This window comes from Dendropsophus ebraccatus, chromosome 4 (genome assembly GCF_027789765.1).
Source record: "Dendropsophus ebraccatus isolate aDenEbr1 chromosome 4, aDenEbr1.pat, whole genome shotgun sequence".
Lineage (NCBI taxonomy): Eukaryota > Metazoa > Chordata > Amphibia > Anura > Hylidae > Dendropsophus > Dendropsophus ebraccatus.
In genome coordinates this window covers 39,101,568-39,121,229 of record NC_091457.1, presented here as the reverse complement: position 1 = coordinate 39,121,229, position 19,662 = coordinate 39,101,568, and the positions used below count along the sequence as shown (strand labels likewise).

Here is a 19,662-nt window from a genome sequence, read left to right as displayed (position 1 = left end):
CGCCCCTTCTATCGCCGCTTAGCTGAGTCGATCAGAAGCCCAGGAAAGTGCTGCTCATCGCACTTTCCTGGGCTTCTGATCGGCTGTCAGCTGAGAAGCGATAGAAGGGGCGGGCGGAGGGGGTGGCTCAGGGCCGCTCACTATGCATATGCATAGTGAGCGGCAATACAGGGGGCGGGCAGGATGGCTTCCTTGCGGTGCTCAGCCCTGCTTGGGAGCCGTCTTTGCTTTATAGGACGCACTAAAAATACAGGTGACAGAGGGCAGGGGCCCCCTAGGACGCAAGGGCCCCCGGGCAGCCGCCTACCCTGCCCAATGGATAAGACGGCCCTGTGCAGGGTGAGGTAGGAATGATGTTGTAGCAATAGAACAATACATCAAAATGTTTTCATCGCTGGAATACCCCTTTAGGTTTTTGATTAATTTTGCTCTAGGCTGTGAACTCTACTGACCTCTAAGTAAATAATCAAAAATAAATAAAATAATAATAATAATAATAATAATAATAATAATAAAAAATGTACACCTCTACCAGGACTCAAAATTAGCATATAGCTACAATCATCTATGTCTTATTTTATTAGTATGGGCTCTGCATGAATCTCTCCCTCTGTACATCTTCGCTGTGCCCAATAGGAATCAAAAGGGGATTCACAAAAGGATGGCACTAATGCTGCGTTTACACGGAACGATAATTCGCCCGATCGTACGATTAACGATGTCGGAGTAGCGATCAGTGTTTAGACGGTACGATATATTGTATGGAAAATTTGTTTGGCGATCGTTTTGCGTCGCACATAGGAAAAATCGGTGAACGACTGTTTACACGGAACGATATGCGAATTTTTTGCGAACGACGATTTTAGAACGTGTTGTTAGATCAAAATGAAAGATTTCTCATTCGTCGTTTGATCGTTCGCAGCGTTTAAACGAACGATTATTGTTCGAATTCGATTCCCTGTAAACGCAGCATACCATTGACTTATAGGCCAATCTTCTCCAGCTTGCATCCTACTGCATCCAGCAGTACCACAGCTGCTGAATTACCTGTAATCAATGCCCCCTTGGTTCATGTTCTTCTCTACTGCCATGAAACTCTCCTAGCCCTAACCCTGTGTGTTCTCCCTTCCTGTATCTTAAATGGACAGTGTGTGCATTCAAAGGTTTTCCTTCCCAAACTCCTGCCATTGCCACTTCATTTTAAGCAACCACAATTGTGCCACCTCACCTGAGCAAAGTATCTACTGCAGGCATATCTGTTTTAATGTATAAACTAGTATCAGCCCACATTTCCGCCTCATTACTTCTGCTGTATTTGTTCTCTTGTGTATGACCCGGACTGTTAACCTGGACTGAGAGTGTCCCAAAGTCATTGCCCATTACAGCAGACTTGGGTAGCAGCTTATGATATACTGTATATAGTCAGACATACACATCATAGGTGGGGGTATTTATAATCAGGGTATTTTTTGTATGCAGTCTATTGCTGCAGTGTGAGTAATAAACTGGTGTACGGAAAGTACAATTTATTAGTAGGTGAGCAGCTAGTCTATTTTTGGAGCCCGAGCCTTGTTTCTGCATGAAAAATTGTTGACATTTTTTAAAAACGTATTAAAACTTATTAAATTTATTTTACACTGGGAAATACATCATATCTTGTCAGTATGTGACACTGTTCAAATGTAAGTTAATAATGCAACTTACCATATCCATACAGGTATTCTCAGTTCCATGAAACACTTCTTCCTCTGAGGAATCAACATCTTCATTGCATTCTTCTGAAAAGTCCTTTACCTTATGAACATTACCGAAAAGTGCAATTGAAACATTGCGTTCTAAAAAAAAAAAAAAGAAAACATATGTAAAATACAAGTATAGCTAAGGCTGCGTTCAGATTCACCCAAGATTAGCTCACATGATGACAAAGATTAGCTTATCAGAAGCTTCTGAAGCCATGGCATTGCTTACTGAAATTTCTCAGTCTATTTAAAGGGAATCTGTCAGCACCTGGGGCTCACCCGAGGTGCTGACAGTGTGCTGTAGTTGGCAATCCCCTTGTAAGCATGTTACCATTTGGGTAATTTGTCCGTGGAGTGGATTCTGTGGAATCTCAGGTCTCCTACTACAATAAAGAGTCAAAGAGTAGCTGTGGCTCAGAGTTTGTGCCGCACACTGGCACACCTCACCACTGCTTTCTCCTAAGGGCCCTATTCCACCGGACGATAATCGTTCAGATTATCGTTAAATCGTTCGAATCTAAACGATAATCGTTCGGTTGAAATGCAGTTAAGGATTAACGACCGAACGAGAAATCGTTGATCGCTTTATAAGACCTGGACCTATTTTTATCGTTGCTCGTTCGCAAAACGTTCGCAAATCGTTCGCATTGAATAAGATGTCGTTCGGTCATTCGCAATAGATACGAACGCAATAGCGAATAAATAGAGAAGAAAAACTATCGCAATTACGATCATAAGTAAAGATTATCGTTCCATGGAAATGAGTGAACGTTTTCAGGTTTTTCGCAATACTGGTCGTTTTAGATCGTTAATCGTTAAAGATTATGCAAACGATAATCGTCCGGTGGAATAGGGCCCTAAGTCTTAGGGCCCTTTTACACGGAAAGATTATCTGACAGATTATCTGCCAAAGATTTGAAGCCAAAGCCAGGAATGGACTATAAACAGAGATCAGGTCATAAAGGAAAGCCTGAGATTTCTCCTCTTTTCAAATCCAGTTCTGGTTTTGGCTTCAAATCTTTGGCAGATAATCTGTCAGATAATCTTTCCGTGTAAAAGGTCCCTAAGCTGTCACCCAGTGTCTCTGAGTGTTTGTTTCAGATGTCTACTGCCTACAAAGGACTGACCTGCAACAAGATACAGCTGAGTTGGAGCTGTGGTCTAGGGGTAAATCAATTATCCAGAGACCATTGACCAATGTTAAACAGAGACCAATCTTTTCCTGAGTTCGATTCCATAACGGAAATGAAATGTCGTTATTTTTTTTATTTTTTTATCACCATTGTTATCATTTTGTGCAAAGTACAAAGAATTCCCAATCAGGTCCAAATTAGGTTTAAAATTCTGTGTTTTTTTTTTTTATACAATGATGAGGAAAAAAGAAATTAGGGAATTGAACCCAGGGAAAAATCTTTTGGTTATTGTTTGCAAGACAAGTGATTTACCACCTAAACCAAGGCTTTTACTCAATTAGACTGAAGATCAGTCCTCTGTGGCAGTTTTATGTCTGAAATAAACACTCAGAAAAAGCGTGAGAGAGCAAGAGGCCAAGTAGCAGAGCTTATTCATAAAGTAGTGGAAGTAGAAAGCAGTAATGAGATGTGCCAGAGTGCGGCTCAAATGCTGAGCCACAACTCACTTTGACTCTTCATTACAGTAGGAGACCAAAGATTGAGTGTATATATATATATATATATATATATATATATATATATATATACACACACACACATATATATATATATATATATATATATATATATATATATATTCCACTCCACAGACAAATTACCAAAAGGTAACATGCTCACTAGGAGACTGCAAACTACAGCAACTACAGTGGGACCTTGATGCTGACAGATTTCTTTAAAGTTAATTTATCACCTAGATTGTTTGTTTGTTTTTTTGTAATTTATTTATTAAATATTTATTTATTTATTTAATATTTTATTATTATTGGGGCCCTAAAGATTGTGTGACCCTCTGTAATGTATATTCTGCCGTCACCTGTCACTGTACTCCTGTCTGTGTTGATAAGGAGGGGCCTGCTCGGAAATGATCTGTACAGAAAGGGAAGTCTCAGCTTGGTCTAGTGGTGAGAATGAAAAGTCTAGTGTTTAGTGGTGAGAATGAGAAGGAAAACTGCAAGATTTCAGAATAAAAAAAAATAGATAGATAGTACAATAGAAAATTAGAGAGAAAAAAAAACTAAAATTCTTTAAAAATAAATGTTCAGTGTATGGAAACCTATGACTTCTGCACTTTGTATCAAAACAATTTATTGCATTCTCCTTATTATTTCTATATCCAGTACTCGACCATAAATTTTTTATCTTTAATTTAGAAATAGGAAGACATTTAACAATGACTTAGATTATATCTTTTAGTTTTTCTTACAACCTGACAAGTTTGGTGTACAAAAGACTAGGCTTTGTTTGTTAAGGTCAGATAATTCTTGAAAAAAGGATATACCTATGGTTAATGGGGCACTTGGGTCATTAGAACTTTAACAATCAGACGCTGATAAACAGCTGTAAAACACATGAATGCTTTGATCTGGAGTTGGAAGATCCTGGAACAAGCACTGGATGTTGAAAATAAATCTTTTAAGCTTTGGTATTATCTTCAAAATTTATTTCACACCATCTATGCAGAATAATGTCACCCCAGAAGACAATATTAAAAGAGGAAGTTGTGCAGAGATAATATACAATACATTACTTTAAATCGGAAAATCTCAGCTGGCTTCGACCCACTGGCCATCACTGATAAATCTTTCCCTATTGTGTATAAGAAGCCAACTGGGATGGCCCGTGTGACTCACAGCATGTTCAGTGCTAAAGTGTCCATAGCCTTTAAGTAAACAATATTTTACATTTCATTACCACAGATTGTATAAGTAAAATGCTTTGTTGTTAACCAACCTTTCCATTGGATATCATTCATGCCATCCCCATCGTAATTTCCACACAATCCACAAACCATCTTCTTGTACTTTTGATCTAATTTCACCTTGGAGAAAAATGCATCTATATAGTTACTAATATGTATTAAATGTTATAGTATAAAAATATTGATGTTCATCGTTAATATGTTTCTATTGGAACCAATTGGACACAGATACAAAAGGACATATGCAATACAAGGTACACAGCGCTACTAGGTGCAGTGGGACAGCTCATAATAAGTGTGCCAGGCTGCCCAAATCTCCAAAAACTTATCGATCCTATTCTCATGAGTAGCAGTGATATGCTATAGCCTCCTAATATCTTGAATGCAGTTGATAAGCTCCACTGCTGACGGAATAAGACGCTGTTTCCAGGAGACACTTTGAGGAACAATATATATATTATCTGAAAAAACTAGCTGAGTGTTTCTCATGGTTTTTTAAAGGAACATTAAAGCGACTCTGTACCCACAATCTGACCCCCCTAAACCACTTTTACCTTCGGATAGCTGCTTTTAATCCAAGATCTGTCCTGGGGTCCGTTTGGCAGGGGATGCAGTTATTGTCCTAAAAACAACTGTGTCTAACGGCCGGGGCTTACATGTGTATATGCATTAGGCTGGCACCACCTCTCCGTTCTTCCTCCCCACCCTCCTCATCATTAGGAATGATCCAGGAACATTTACTGCTGTTTGAGCTTTGCACAGGTGTATTAACAATCTAGCCCATGTTCATTTTGCACACAGCTGGGGAATAGGAAGCAATCTGCCTGGAGCTTTCCTAATGATGAGGAGGGTGGGGAGGAGGGACAGAGAGGTGTTGCCAGCCTAATGCATATACAAATGTAAGCCCCGGCCGTTAGACACAGCACTGCCGGATTAAAAGTTGTTTTTATGACAATCACTGCATCCCCTGCCGAACGGTCCCCAGGACAGATCTTGGATTAAAAGCAGCTATCTGAAGTTACAAATGGTTCAGGGGGGGTCAGATTGTGGGTACGGAGTTGCTTTAAGAAGACAGGAGAGTGGCGTAAGAGGTACTATCTGGCCCAAAACCGCTGCTAGCAAGTCCTGGACACCCCCTTTCAACAATGGGCAGTCCCAGAAAATATGGGGTAGGTTGCCCCTATCCTTAAAGCATTTTCACCATTCTGCCGGAGACAATGGGTACTTTGGATGATTTTAAAGGCACCAGACAATCCATTTTGAACAGTCAATTTCTTAAAAGCAGTTTAACTAAATATTTGCAATCCTTTCATTAAAATTAGTAACGTGCAAAAGTTTCTTTCAGTAGTAAAAATGACAAAAACTGAATATGTTTCCATCTCCGGTAAACAGAGACAAGTCTGGCCAAGAACTTTTCATATTTAACAATAAAAGGATTAATGTACCACCTTAGACTTCACTTCTAACTCCACAGTAATGACCTGCTCAATGTGCAAACAATGTCTGCTCTATGATTTAAAGCACGTTATAAAGTGCAACTGTCTAGAACATTATGTAACAACACGTAGCAATCTCAATAACACACCCAATCTCTAGGTTTCCACTTTATTTGCTACTTAAGCCTAAGTTGTTTTCCAATGTATACGATTTTAATTAACTGCTGAAACAGTATTGCTGAATCTTAGGGTGCGTTTACACAGAGAGATTTAAATGACAGATTTTCTAAGCCAATGCCAGGAACAGACTATAAACAGAAAACAGGTAATAAAGGAAAGACTGAGATTTCTCCTCTTTTTAAATCTATTCCTGGCTTTGGATTCAAAAATCTGTCAGATAAATTTCTCTGTGTAAAGGCACCCTTACAGCGATCAATTTACCTCTAATGTCTTCAATTTTCCACTGGAAGATGGAGCCATAGGGCATGATGAGGAGCCATGTTCAGTGCTCCTTACCATCTATTACAGACACAGCAATAAGGAAAGATCCTTTTGTGGCTATTTGCCTCATAGCTAAATATAAGATTGTATGGAGGGGGAGAAGGACATGGCTCATGTCCTGGAATACAGTCATCTTATTTTATTGAAAAATTAAACAGAAGATACGGAAGATGCCTTAAAGGGAACCTGTCAGTCCTGACAGTAGTAGGGTAGGTTCTGGCCCGCTGTCAGGGCTGAGAGGTTCCCTTTAAAGGGGTTATCCAAATTAAGCTAATTTTTCCTGTATAGTTATGGTCAAAATAATGACCACTATTAGACATTAAAAAATGTTCCTGTTATTTACTTGTGGTCATTACTGCACGAACAGCAGCCGTTCTTCTAGTTTGTTCACACACTACTTTTTTTTCAACCGTCCTTTGCATTAAAGTCAATGGAATTTTTATTACAAGACACACCCAAAAGGGGCAGCCATCAATATTGAACTAAAACAACAGTCTTACGGCCATCATTGTAATGCTGGCAGTAGAAACACACTAAACCACGGCTGTTGTTTTGAGTGCCAACTAATGGCTGTTCTTAGTACATTGTGTGAACATGGCCTTACTTGAAACACATTTCTGTGGATTGCCGTTTATGTTATACAAGTTGCCTGAGTTATAGTCACTCTTTGTTCTACACAAACAGGGCGGGTTCACATTGAGGAATTCTCGCGGATAAACTCTGCGGAATTCCGCCGGCTGTACGCGCTCACGGACGCGCGCCTTTCTGCCAGCTCCATAGACACCATTCTCTGGGCCTGCTTATTCCGCGTTCCACCGAGAGAACTGACATGTCAATTCTTTCGGCAGAATGCGGAATCAGCCTGCCCATAGAATGGTGTCTAAGGAGCCGGCCGAAAGGCGCACGTCCGTGAGCGCGTACAGCCAGCGGAATTCCGCAGAGTTTATCCGCGACAATTCCTCAATGTGAACCCGCCCACAAAGTAGAAAGGCACTCACCAACAGTCTGCTCTTCAGGCTTTATTATTCAGACCATTGCATAAACACGCAGGGAGTGAGAAACTGAGAACCCCAGTGCAACCCAGCTGAGCATCACTGTCTGTGTACTCCACAAAGCTGTGTCTTCAGCCAAGTGCAAACGCCCTGCCGGGTCCTATTGCACTAGTGCACTAGGGTATGTGTATCTTTCTTGATTGTGTTTTTCACTTCAAGTTCTATTTGATAAAATGATGTCTGGCTAGTAGAAGCTGTTCTTTATCATGTTCTTAAACTTTACCAGCACACATCGACAGGGGTTGTGAAATAACCTTTGCCAATGTAAAAAATGTATCCTCTTTTGCAATGAAAACAATAGTATAGTACAGTAGCTGAACCAGGCAATGAGAGAATTGCAGGTCTCACTCAACAGGGTTTTTAAAGGGAATCTGTCACTAGGTTTATGCTGCCTTAAATGAGGGCAGCATTAACTAGAAATGCTGAACAGATTAATGTATTACTTATGTCATTCTGCCCAGTCGTTCTCCTAATATGCAGGAGAATTCTTGCCAGAAAATTAAAAACATACACGCAAATGCAAGCATAAGAGGCATGTGATTTCTTACCTTGAGGTTCTCTCCCCAATTCCAGATAACTGTTATACCCTTCCCTGACATTTCAATGGAATCACAATTGTCTTTTATTGCAACGCCGTTCTTTGGTTCATATTCCGTAAAGCTGAAAGACAAGTTTCAAGAGGATTTGGGCATGTCATGTAAAGTCATTCTTCTAAGTATTCAACTGCATGTAAAGAACACAAAGTGAGTTTCATAAAAGTAATGCAATTAAAAGAAAAAAATTAAATGAGTTGTCCTGGAAAATATAAAACCGTTTACTGCTTTCCTATTCTGCTAGGCTGCAACCTCATTCTGCTCCCCCACTAGGAGGGGTTTCCAGGATGCTCAACTCTTTCAATGGCTGCATAAATGTACTGTTTCTAAGACTACCTTCCCAACACATTTATATTCTAAAACTTTATTCCTCTGCCTGTCTACACAAGTCCCCTGGATGCATTGCTTGCCCTCTCTTGGTCTGTGTCACATGATCATAAGTCTAGATGGACTACTTCACACAATGTATCTTTTGCATAAATCACGGCCGTTGTTGCAATTTGCATCAATGGTCGTGATTTAGGGAGAAGATACGTTGTATATGAATCAATGGAATCCTGGCCTGCGTGTACACACACAGGGGGAGATTTATGAAACATGGTGTAAAGTGAAACTGGCTCAGTTGCCCCTAGCAACCAACCAGATTACACCTTTCATTTTCCAAAGAGTCTGTGAGGAATGAAAGGTGGAATATGATTGGTTGCTAGGGGCAACTGAGCCAGTTTCACTTTACACCATGTTTCATAAATCTCCCCCACAGTCCCAACTGGCCGCACGGAAAACTGACATGGCAGTTATGTACGGCTGCTATTCACAGACATTTCAGTTCACACAATGGACAATGTGGCTCTGGCCACACACTCCATTGTGTGCAATGGTGAATTTGCATGCGGGCTCACCGGTGTGCGTCTGCATCCCAAATCAACAGAAATGAAGATCATCCGGCCAAACCACCCTCTCACGTCTGTGCCCTTTCTCTCTCAGACATCTCCGCAAGACTTGTCCGACTCCCCACTACTATCAGTGTTCTTCCTGTTTGTATAGTGGTACTGAACAGGGTATAGTGGTAAAAAAAAAAAAAAGTATATCTGCCCCTGACTGTGATGATTGACCAATGAAAGTGGCCTTTTTACTGTTAAAAACCCCAATATTCCTGAAGTGCACACATTGAATAGCATTTCTCTATAGTACAGCGGGATACTACATGTCCTGTACTGCTCTTTACCTATGTCAGAATAAGTTGCTTCTTTGGGCACCAGGTGAGGGCGGCTTCATTTTTATTTTTCTGGGACCCTGTGTAATCTGTAAAGGACCCTGAAAACGCTCCAGTCCTCTACCTAGAAAGTAATTTACAGTCTCCAGTAGCTCTATCTGCCTGTTATATGTAAGGACTTGCTTTATTCTTTTTAGTTATCTGCTTATTTCCCTTTTATTAATTTTAATTATTTTCTCATTTTGGAAAGATATTTGGGGGGCTTCAGAACCAATTTCCAGTTTTCCATAGAGTTTTGGTCTCAACATACAATGGTTTCAACATACAATGGTCGTCCTGAAACCAATTAATATTGTATGTTGAGGGACCACTGTATAAGGTTTTGGTAGTAGGTAGGCAGTAGGAGTTCTAACATTTGCCCCCATTTACACCGAGTTCTGTGGGGATTTGATCTTTTACATGGGCTGGAGGGTTGTGTGTGCCAGATCTGCTTTAAAGTCCCAAACCACTATGTTCAATTAAATTTAAATACATAGAGATACATACAAAGCAGCACATTAAAATACATATAAAAAATTCTCTGGCTGAGGCGGCTATTGGCGGCAGGTTCTGCTGACAAAATAAGGTGTATGAAGGCCTCTTAAGGACTAGGTGTGCTGGATTTTTGCATCATGACCCTTTTGTTCTTGGAGGGATAAGCCAAAACCATACCTGTCTGGCTGTGGCCTACCCCTCATCTCCGTATAGGGGACACATGAACATCCAGTCACGCTGAACATTCATGCGTATGGGGAGGCCAGGAGATAACTGTCAGACTGATAGTTATTGAAAATGTATGGCCTTTTCTAGCAATAAACCCGATTTTTTTTTTAGTCTACCCCTGCTATGGGGCCTATTGCTATCCAGCAAGCTTGACTTGGCAGTTACTTATGGATCTGATGACAATGACAATGAAAAATAAAGCTTGCGTCTAATATTGGCAATCCTGCAAACTGTTTTCAAATACTATGAGTAGAAAGGGTAACTTGTTAGGTTAACCAGCCTAAAACACCTACTGTATATGTCTGACCAATGTTTGAATTTTCATACAGCAGTTAAGGGCTACAAACTAAAGTGAATAGGTAAATAAAAGCCTTGCAGTCATTTTCTATGTGTCGAGATTGTGCCAGGAAGTGGGGGGTCAGTAGGTACCCATTGACTCGAGTGAACCCAGTACTATTTGAAACAAAACATATCAATACAACTTATGGCTGGGTTCACACTACGTATATTTCAGTCATTATTGTGGTCCTCATATTGCAACCAAAACCAGGAGTGGATTAAAAACACAGAAAGGATCTGTTCACACAATGTTGAAATTGAGTGGATGGCTGCCATTTAATGGCAAATATTTGCTGTTATTTTAAAACAACAGCTGTTATATTGAAATAATGGCCGTTATTTACTGTTATATGGCGGCCATCCACTCAATTTCAACATTGTGTGAACAGATCCTTTCTGTGTTTTCAATCCACTCCTGGTTTTGGTTGCAATATGAGGACCACAATAATGACTGAAATATACGTAGTGTGAACCCAGCCTATGACAAGTAAGCAATGAATAAAGTATTTTTGTCACCCACTCTTCCTTGTCTACAAAGACTCCTTCTGGACTCACAACCATGTGGACATTATTAATAGCTGCGGTAAAATATATTATGTTGTTTTTTTCTGCAGTCGGTCTGTGGACGGTGATATGGAAGAGAGGGGTTTTAGAGTGGCAGTCAAAGGTGAAATCATATTTGCATCTTCCTTCAAAACTGAAAGTTCTCTCATCAAAGGTCCTAAAGTGATACATTCCCCATGTGCTGCAGTATTTCACGGAATCTTCTGTCTTTTGCACTGTTTGAGAAAAGAACAAAAATAAGCATTTATTGTATTATAATGATTCAGGTTCCTGTGAAGTCACAACCATAAAGGAGTTGCCGCCAGACAGCGGCCACAGTGGTGTCTTGGCTCAGTCAGTGATTGGCTGAGTGTGGCTGTTCCTTCATGATTGGGACATCACATGAATCAGGTAGAAACTAAAAAAAACAACCAATAATCTTATATATAAACCTACAAAAAATCTCCACAATAACAACTGATCAATTTTGTAAATAAATTAATTTATTCAGACAAAAGAATCAGCCCTCCCATAAAACATAAACACATAAGACACATTAACCCTTAGAGGACCGGGCCAATTTAAATTTTTGCCTTTTTGTTTTTTCCTCCTTGTGTTTAAAAGGCCATAGCACTTGCATTTTTTTCACCTACAAACCCACATGAGCCCTTATTTTTTATGCCACTAATAGTTGTTTGCAATGAAGTGCTGATTTTCTTCATAAAGCACACTGCAAAAGCAGAAAAAAACTAAATGTGTGGTGAAATTAAAAAAAAAAACACATTTTTGTTTATTTTGAGGATTTTTGTTTTTACGCCGTTTGCCCTGGGGTAAAACTGACTTGTTATATATGTTCCTCAAGTTGTTACGATTACAACAATATGTAACATGTATAACTTTTATTTTATCTGATGGCTTTTAAAAAAAATTCAAACCATTGTTAACAAATATATGTTCCTTAAAATCGCTCCATTCCCAGGCTTATAACGCTTTTATCCTTTGGTCTATGGGGCTGTGTGAGGAGTCATTTTTGCGCCATGATGTGTTCTTTCTATCGGTACCTTGATTGCGCATATGCGACTTTTTGATCGCTTTTTATTACAATTTTTCTGGATTTGATGCAACCAAAAATGCGCAATTTTGCACTTTGGGATTTTTGGCGCTTACGCCGTTTAGCGTGCGAGATCAGGAATGTGATAATTTTATATTTTGGGCGATTACACACCAGGCGATACAAAACATGTTTATTTATTTATAACATGGGAAAAGGGGGGGATTCAAACTTTTGTTAGGGGGCTTTTTATTAATAATAACACTTTTTTTTTTTAATCTTACACTAGAAGCCCCCCTGGGGGACTTGTAGTATAAGCACACTGATCTCTCATTGAGATCTATGCTGTATAGTTATACTGCATAGATCAATGAGATCGGAACTTGATTGCTTTCGGCTGCTGCAGCCGAAAGCAATTGAGTGCCAAGCCGGGATCAGCCCCATTACAGCGCAGACCCTGGCCAGTGCCGGACACGGGGATCGCTCCTCCGCGACAACGGCGATCGCCCTACTGTGCCACCAATGAATGGCTGCAAGAAGTACTCAGATGCAGCTTTCAACTTTGACAGCTGCATCTGAATACTTAATTAATACTATCCACATACTGACCCGGTGGCCATGTGTACCAGTTCCCACCTCTCCACACTCCAACATGTTTTGCAATCGCTTTGTCGAGGAGTGATGGAGTGAGAGATAAGGGTTCTCTATATGCCCAAATCTCACCAGGTGGCAATTAACAATGATCCCACTGTCCATATTGGCGTGCCCACCATGCTGTCCAGGAATAGCCCACTCTCCCACTCCATCGCTCCTCGACAAAGTGGTTGCGAGTCTGCCATTGGCAGGTAAATTTAATAGATTTCAGAAATGACAGTACTCTGCAACAGAATAGTATTGCAGTGTACTTTCATGTGCAATTAAAGTTTCCACCAGTACCTTTTTCTTTTCTTGAGAGCACTAGAGCTGGATATCACTCTCTTAGAAGTTAAAAAAAAAAAAAACATCAAATATGTTAAATCTTCAAAAACCCCAGGCCGAAGTGATTTTTCCAACGTTAAGGCTAGGTTTACACTGCGTTTTCAGCATCCGTTTAACGGATCCGTTTTTTTTAACGTCCAGAAAAATAGGGTCAGCAACGTTTTTTTGTCCGTTTTGGTCCGTCAAAAAAAACGGATCCGTTTTTTTTTATAATGGAAGTCAATGGAAAAACGGATGCACACAAATGAATCCGTTTTTTGCAATCCGTTTTTTATGCGTTTTTTCAAAAAACGGATGCGTTAAACGGATGCTGAAAACGCAGTGTGAACCTAGCCTAAGCTATTAAAATATAATATTATTTATCCTGATACGTGGTCACATCATATCCCAGATTATAGCTCCACAGACACACAAATAACAAAATGTTAGGGTCAGAATACAGCAATGCTTTCATTACAATGCTAAACTGGATTAATATGTCTTTTTTAAGCCTTACTATGTAACACATATATAATACATATGATAGCAGAAAAGTGCAAAAAGACACCAGTAAGCAATAGATCACAGTATAGATGGTACTATCAATGTGGCTGAATCTGGTAAAAGCAAGAAAATGTATTCATACCATATTATTTTCCTTGACATCTACCACTGTAGGTCCACTGTCTGGGTTAAACACAGTGAAGGGGTCAGCCAATTGAAATTACTTTGTGTTGTCCTTTAAGTCTTAAAGGGGTTGTATAGGATAAAAAAATTGCTGAAGCCTTCTGTTCCCCGATGCTCGCTTCTACTTTTCTTACATAGTGCTAAGACATGAGGAGCTGGGTGAAATTCCTTCATCAGACAATATCTCCAAGTTCTTTACATGCACTTACTTTATGATAATGCTATACATTGCATCCAAAATGTTCATAGATGTCATAAGGGTTGACTGAATTTGGAATAAAACATTTTCGGCTCATCATTTACAAAGGTTTTTTGTTCACCTTAGATATCTGGAAATTCCCAACATACAGTATTGCCCACCCTTTAAGTGTATTCAATCATCTTTCTATTTTATTGGGTTAATATGTTGTTTAAATTCCCGCCTCTGTTTTTTTAAAGTTCGTGACACTCCCAATGTGTTCTCGAATCCTGAATTGCAACATAACCAGATACTGTTGTAGCTTGGGGCCTATGACAATTCAGGATTGAGATTTTATTCAGGTTGCAGTGACCCAAGACATATTGCATTATGTACAAAATCATTGTTCTGACTAAGTTCTATTTAACCTTTTGTTATGTGAGGAAACAATGCATATTTTACTTGCTTTTTCTTCAAATTCATTCATATATACTGAAATTGCAATTGATATATGTAATAAAACTGTTGATTTTAAAGTGTAGTATTTTACAACTAGGGGGCTATTTTTCACAGCAAAATAAAGTCAAATATTCCTATATCTACTAGTCTGGATATGAAGATAGTCTTGAAAATACAGGGATTTACTTTTGAAATAAAATGTGGAATCATCAAGGAGCTCCCATGTCAGTCACGACATTTGCACAACCTCTAAAAGGGGCTTCTAGGTTTACCATAGGTGTAAAACTATCTGTCAGGCAGGGGCATTGCTAGGATCGTAAACGATCAAGGCACAAGCCTCAATGTATGTGTTCCCCCCAAAATAAATAAATATTGCCCATATCCTTAAAAGATATTATAGTGCAGTTACATCCAGTGACAGTCTGCCTGTCTAATCAGTGTTCACTATTATTCTCCATTGACACCATCATGACTTTTACAATGAAGGTTTTAATGGGCTACAAGTAGGGATGAGCAAAGTGAATCCAGCATGTGAATCGGGCTGACAATTGTCTTCGTTCCGCAAAGCAAATTCCCTCCAATTTGTTAAGGAAATTCTCAGAAAACCAAATGGCGGACGTACATGCTGAAAACACCGGTTCAGACAAGTTTAAACAGCTGTCGGCTCCTGCCTCTCTCTCTCTTTCTCTCTGCTGCAGGGTAAACTGTGCAGGAATTCCCGTCTGAATGACAGGATATTCCCTGCACTGACACCCCCCAGCACCGATTACCTAGCAGATGCTCCCTCTTCCCCCGGCGTATCCGACTCCTCTGGCCTGCCCCATCTCCTGAACTGGCTGCTGATCCGACACAGAATTCAAACCGGCTAAGGAGCCTATAGGAGCTGGGGCAGGCCGACGGAGGTGATCCCCACAGCTTTGGAAGGCAGCAGACGCAGCGGGAAGAAGCGAGAGCCGGTGGCTGTGGTGCAGAGGGCCACCAGCAGCCTAGAGTAGGGTGCCGAGATCTGCTGTAGCCTGGCAGAGGAGCTAGATACGCCGGGGAAAAGGGGGAGCCAGCGGCTGCTAGGTAACCGGTGCAGCTGTCTAGAGAAGGGTGCTGGGAGCTGCTATGTGAGCAATGGGCGGCAGCACAGGGGATTCCTGTTATTATGACCAGAATCTCTGTGTTCCTCGCAGCAGAGAATAAGGCAGGAGCAGGTGTTGAAACTTGCTGCACCCTCCTGATTCTTTCAGCTGAAAGGAACACCCTGAAGAAGTGGGGATTCGCTTCATAATGACGCCCCGCTTCTTTAAAGGGTGTTCCCAGCAGCAGAGATAGAAAGGCAGAAGCTGTTTAAACTTGCCGTGTACTCCTGCTTCTCCTTAATAGCGGGAATCCCCGCTCCTTTAACTTTGGTGTTTCCAAACACCTCAAACAATAGCTAATGCAAAAAATGGCCACTGTTCAAACAATTTAAGCGAACAATGGCCATTATATTAAGTTGCTCACACACAATTGACTTTTATAGCTACACCCCAAAAGAGTGTAAAAAGCAGCCATCATTAATTCTAAACTGCAATAATGTAACAACGGCCGGCCATGCAGTGACGGACACCAAAGTATGCTAAACAACGCCCCTTATTTTTGAGTCTAAAATAATGGCCAGGTCTGTATATGCACGGTCTGTATATGCAAACGATGTGCTGTGCAGGAATGGTAATAGTTTGGGCGATTACGCACGTGGCAAAACCAAATATGTTTGTTTATTTATTTATTTTATTAAATGGGAAAACAGGGGGGATTAAAAATTTTATTAGAGGACGGGATTTTTTTTAATAGAGGTGAGCGAATAATATTCGATCGAATAGCTATTGGATCGAATACTGCAGTATTTGAAAGATTCGAGTTCGATTGAATATGTGATCAAATATTCAAATCTAAATTAACTTTACTAAAACAGCTAAACAATTATTTAGCTATTGTAACCCCTTAAAGAGCACCTGTCACCCCCCGTGCCGGGGTGACAGGCTCCCGACCCCGCTAGAGCCCCCTATACGTACCTTATCCCGCCGGGTCCCGCTTCTTGATTCGGTCAGTTGACGGAGATATCAGCGCCCAAATCCCGACGCGCGTGCTCCTGAGATGAGTCCAACACTCATAAAGAATGACTGGTGAGTCCGACACTGCGTCATTCTCTATGAGCGTTGGACTCATCTCAGGTGCGCGCGCCAGGCTTCGGGAACTGATATCTCCTTCACCCGACCGAATCAAGAAGCGGGACCCGGCGGTATCAGGTACGTATAGGGGGCTCTAGCGGGGGGTCGGGAGCCTGTCACCCCGGCACGGGGGATGACAGGTTCCCTTTAAGGTCAAAGCCAATTTTCATTTTTGCTTTTTCCACTTTATGTTTAAAAGTACATAGCAGTTGCATTTTTTCACCGAGACCCATATGAGCCCTTTTTTTGCGAAACCAATTGTACTTTGTAATGACAGGCACTATTTTTCCATAAAATATGCAGCAAAACCAGGAAAAAATCATTTGCGCTGTCAAATTGAAAAAAAGCCAAATTTGTTTGGATTTTGCGGAGTTTTGCATTTACGCCGTTCGCCCTGGGGTAAAACTGACTTGTTATATATGTTCCTCAAGTCGTTACGATTACAACAATATGTAACATGTATAACTTTTATTTTATCTGATGGCTTTTAAAAAATTCAAACCATTGTTGACAAATATATGTTCCTTAAAATCGCTCTATTCCCAGGCTAATAGCGCTTTTATTCTTGGGTCTATGGGGCTGTGTGAGGTGTCATTTTTTGCGCAATGATCTTTACATTTTTAATCGGTACCTTGTTTGCGCATATGCGGCTTTTTGATCACTTATTACATTTTTTCTGGATTTGATGCAACCAAAAATGCGCAATTTTGCACTTTGGAATTTTTTTGCACTGACGCTGTTTACCGTGCGAGATCAGGAATGTGATAATTTAATAGTTCGGGCGATTACGTGCGCGCCAATACTAAATATGTTTATTTATTTGTTTATTTATTTATTTATTTATATTTATAAAATGGGAAAAGGGAGGGTGATTTGGACTTTTATTAGGGGAGGGGATTTTTTATTAATAAAAACACTTTTTTATATTTTTTTTTACATTAACTAGAAGCCCCCCTGGGGGACTTGTATATACACAGCACTGATCTCTCATAGAGATCAATGCTGTCTATATACACAGCAATGATCAGTGAGATCGGTGATACATTGCACTGGCCTGCTGGCCTGGACATATTTCACTATTCGCTCATCTCTATTTATTAATAAAAAAAAAATCTTTTTTTTTAACATACACATTAACCCCTTAAGGACAGAGCCAATTTCGATTTTTGCGTTTTAGTTTTTTCCTCCTTGTGCTTAAAAGGCCATAGCACTTGCATTTTTCCACCTAGAAACCCACATGAGCCCTTATTTTTTGCGTCGCTAATTGTACTTTGCAATGACAGGCTGGATTTTTGCATAAAGTACACTGCGAAACCAGAAAAAAATTCAAAGTGTGGTGAAATTGAAAAAAAAAAAAGCATTTTGTTTATTTGGGGGAAATGTGTTTTTACGCCATTCGCCCTGGGGTAAAACTGATTTGTTATGCATGTTCCTCAAGTCGTTACGATTAAAACGATATGTAACATGTATAACTTTTATTGTATCTGATGTATCAGTGTCAGGCTACTTTTGCCCCACCGACAAAACATGTATTGTGGTCAAAATATTTTATTTACACATATACTTCTGATGCCTGGCAGCAGTAAGGAATGAAATGGCCCCTCTGATGCCTCCAACAATTGTGTCGAGAACTGAACAGTTCACAATCCCCTGTCCTGTTGAAGCGCTGTCAAACAGCACTTGACAGAGCAGGGTCCCGTTCATCTATGTACTGTATATTCTTATGTATCATCATCACTGTGCCTGGCTTCCTCTTTAGAAGGAGAGGTGAATCCTATTACCGCTTGCTCTGCTTCTTATTTCTAGCACAAAGAATGGTGATAGAATGGAAATGGGAACCTGCGCTATATTGCGCTGTGTGGCAGCGCTACAACAAAATTGTGGGTTGGGAACTGGGGGCTTAGACAGCCCTGCAGTTCCCAACACAAATGGTGGCAGCAGACGGAGCCGTGTCACCCCCTTACCGCTGGAGTGCCCCTTTAAAAATAAGGAAATACTGTATGATACCACTTGAAGAAATGTGTTTGTAATGTTATTTCTTAATTATTGTAAGCATAAAGCAATATTCCGCATATTATTAATGAATTATTAAGTAAAATATTAAGAAAAATTTAATCAAGAAAAGGCTCAATTAACTAATTTGTATTGCATATTTGCTATAACGGAGTCTATTTTATAAAGAGATATGATAGATAGATAGATAGATAGATAGATAGATAGATAGATAGATAGATAGGAGATAGATAGATGATATGTGGGTAGATAGATAGATAGACTTTATAATCATAACTGTAAGATTTCTCACCTCTCACCAGCTTCTTTTGTGCATTGAGCGTAAGTACAAAGCCTGCAATCCACAACAAGAGCGGCAACACTCCTTCCATGCTAGCTACTGGCTCTCACCTCTGGTATTGTATTGACTTCTAACCTCCACATCTTATAGGTGGAGATTTTTGGCAACAGAGGTTACACAGTATTCTTGGCACGTGCCTGGAATAGGTGTGTTCAGGTGCAAGGGACCGTAGCATTTTCCCAGCTGACCAGGAGGGAAATATAACAATTGTCTTTGAAGTTATTAATTTGTCTACATATAAAAGTCAGGTGTGGGAACAGATCTTTGGCTGCACACCATGATAACTGTGCAAAAATTAGCGACATAATATAACACCTATAAGTCCCCAAGTGATTGTATAGAGACAACCTAAACATTGGCACTGCTGGATGACAGAACATGCATCCAAATGTAGCAATAAACAAAGGCTATGCATGTTTAGCAGATGATCCAGGTACTTAATGTGGCAATTTGCCATTTTTAAACACATTGGGGGAGATTTATCAAACATGGTGTAAAGTGAAAGTGGCTCAGTTGCCCTTAACAACCAACCAGATTCCAACTTTCATTTTCCAAAGAGTCTGAGGAATGAAAAGTGGAATCTGATTGGTTGCTAGGGACAACTGAGCCAGTTTCACTTTACACCATGTTTGATAAATCTCCATTTGTAGGTTGCTCTGAATTTAGATTAACCCCTATAGACAGCCATTATTATCTGCCACTAATCCCT

The 19,662-nt window shown here is 40.1% G+C and overlaps 1 protein-coding gene across 1 annotated transcript in view; it reads right to left on the bottom strand.

Annotated features, from left to right (window-relative positions):
• The window catches only part of LOC138789257 (mucin-5B-like), a 109,199-nt gene extending 90,215 nt beyond the window's left edge, over positions 1–18,984 (bottom strand). The window contains exons 1-5 of the mRNA XM_069967857.1: positions 18,906–18,984; positions 11,048–11,306; positions 8,169–8,280; positions 4,664–4,751; positions 1,705–1,835 (exon numbers count right to left, since the gene is read on the bottom strand). Coding sequence (XP_069823958.1) covers positions 1,705–1,835; positions 4,664–4,751; positions 8,169–8,280; positions 11,048–11,306; positions 18,906–18,984 — 669 coding nt within the window. The remainder of the gene's footprint in view (positions 1–1,704; positions 1,836–4,663; positions 4,752–8,168; positions 8,281–11,047; positions 11,307–18,905) is intronic.
• Between the last annotated feature and the right edge of the window lie 678 nt (positions 18,985–19,662).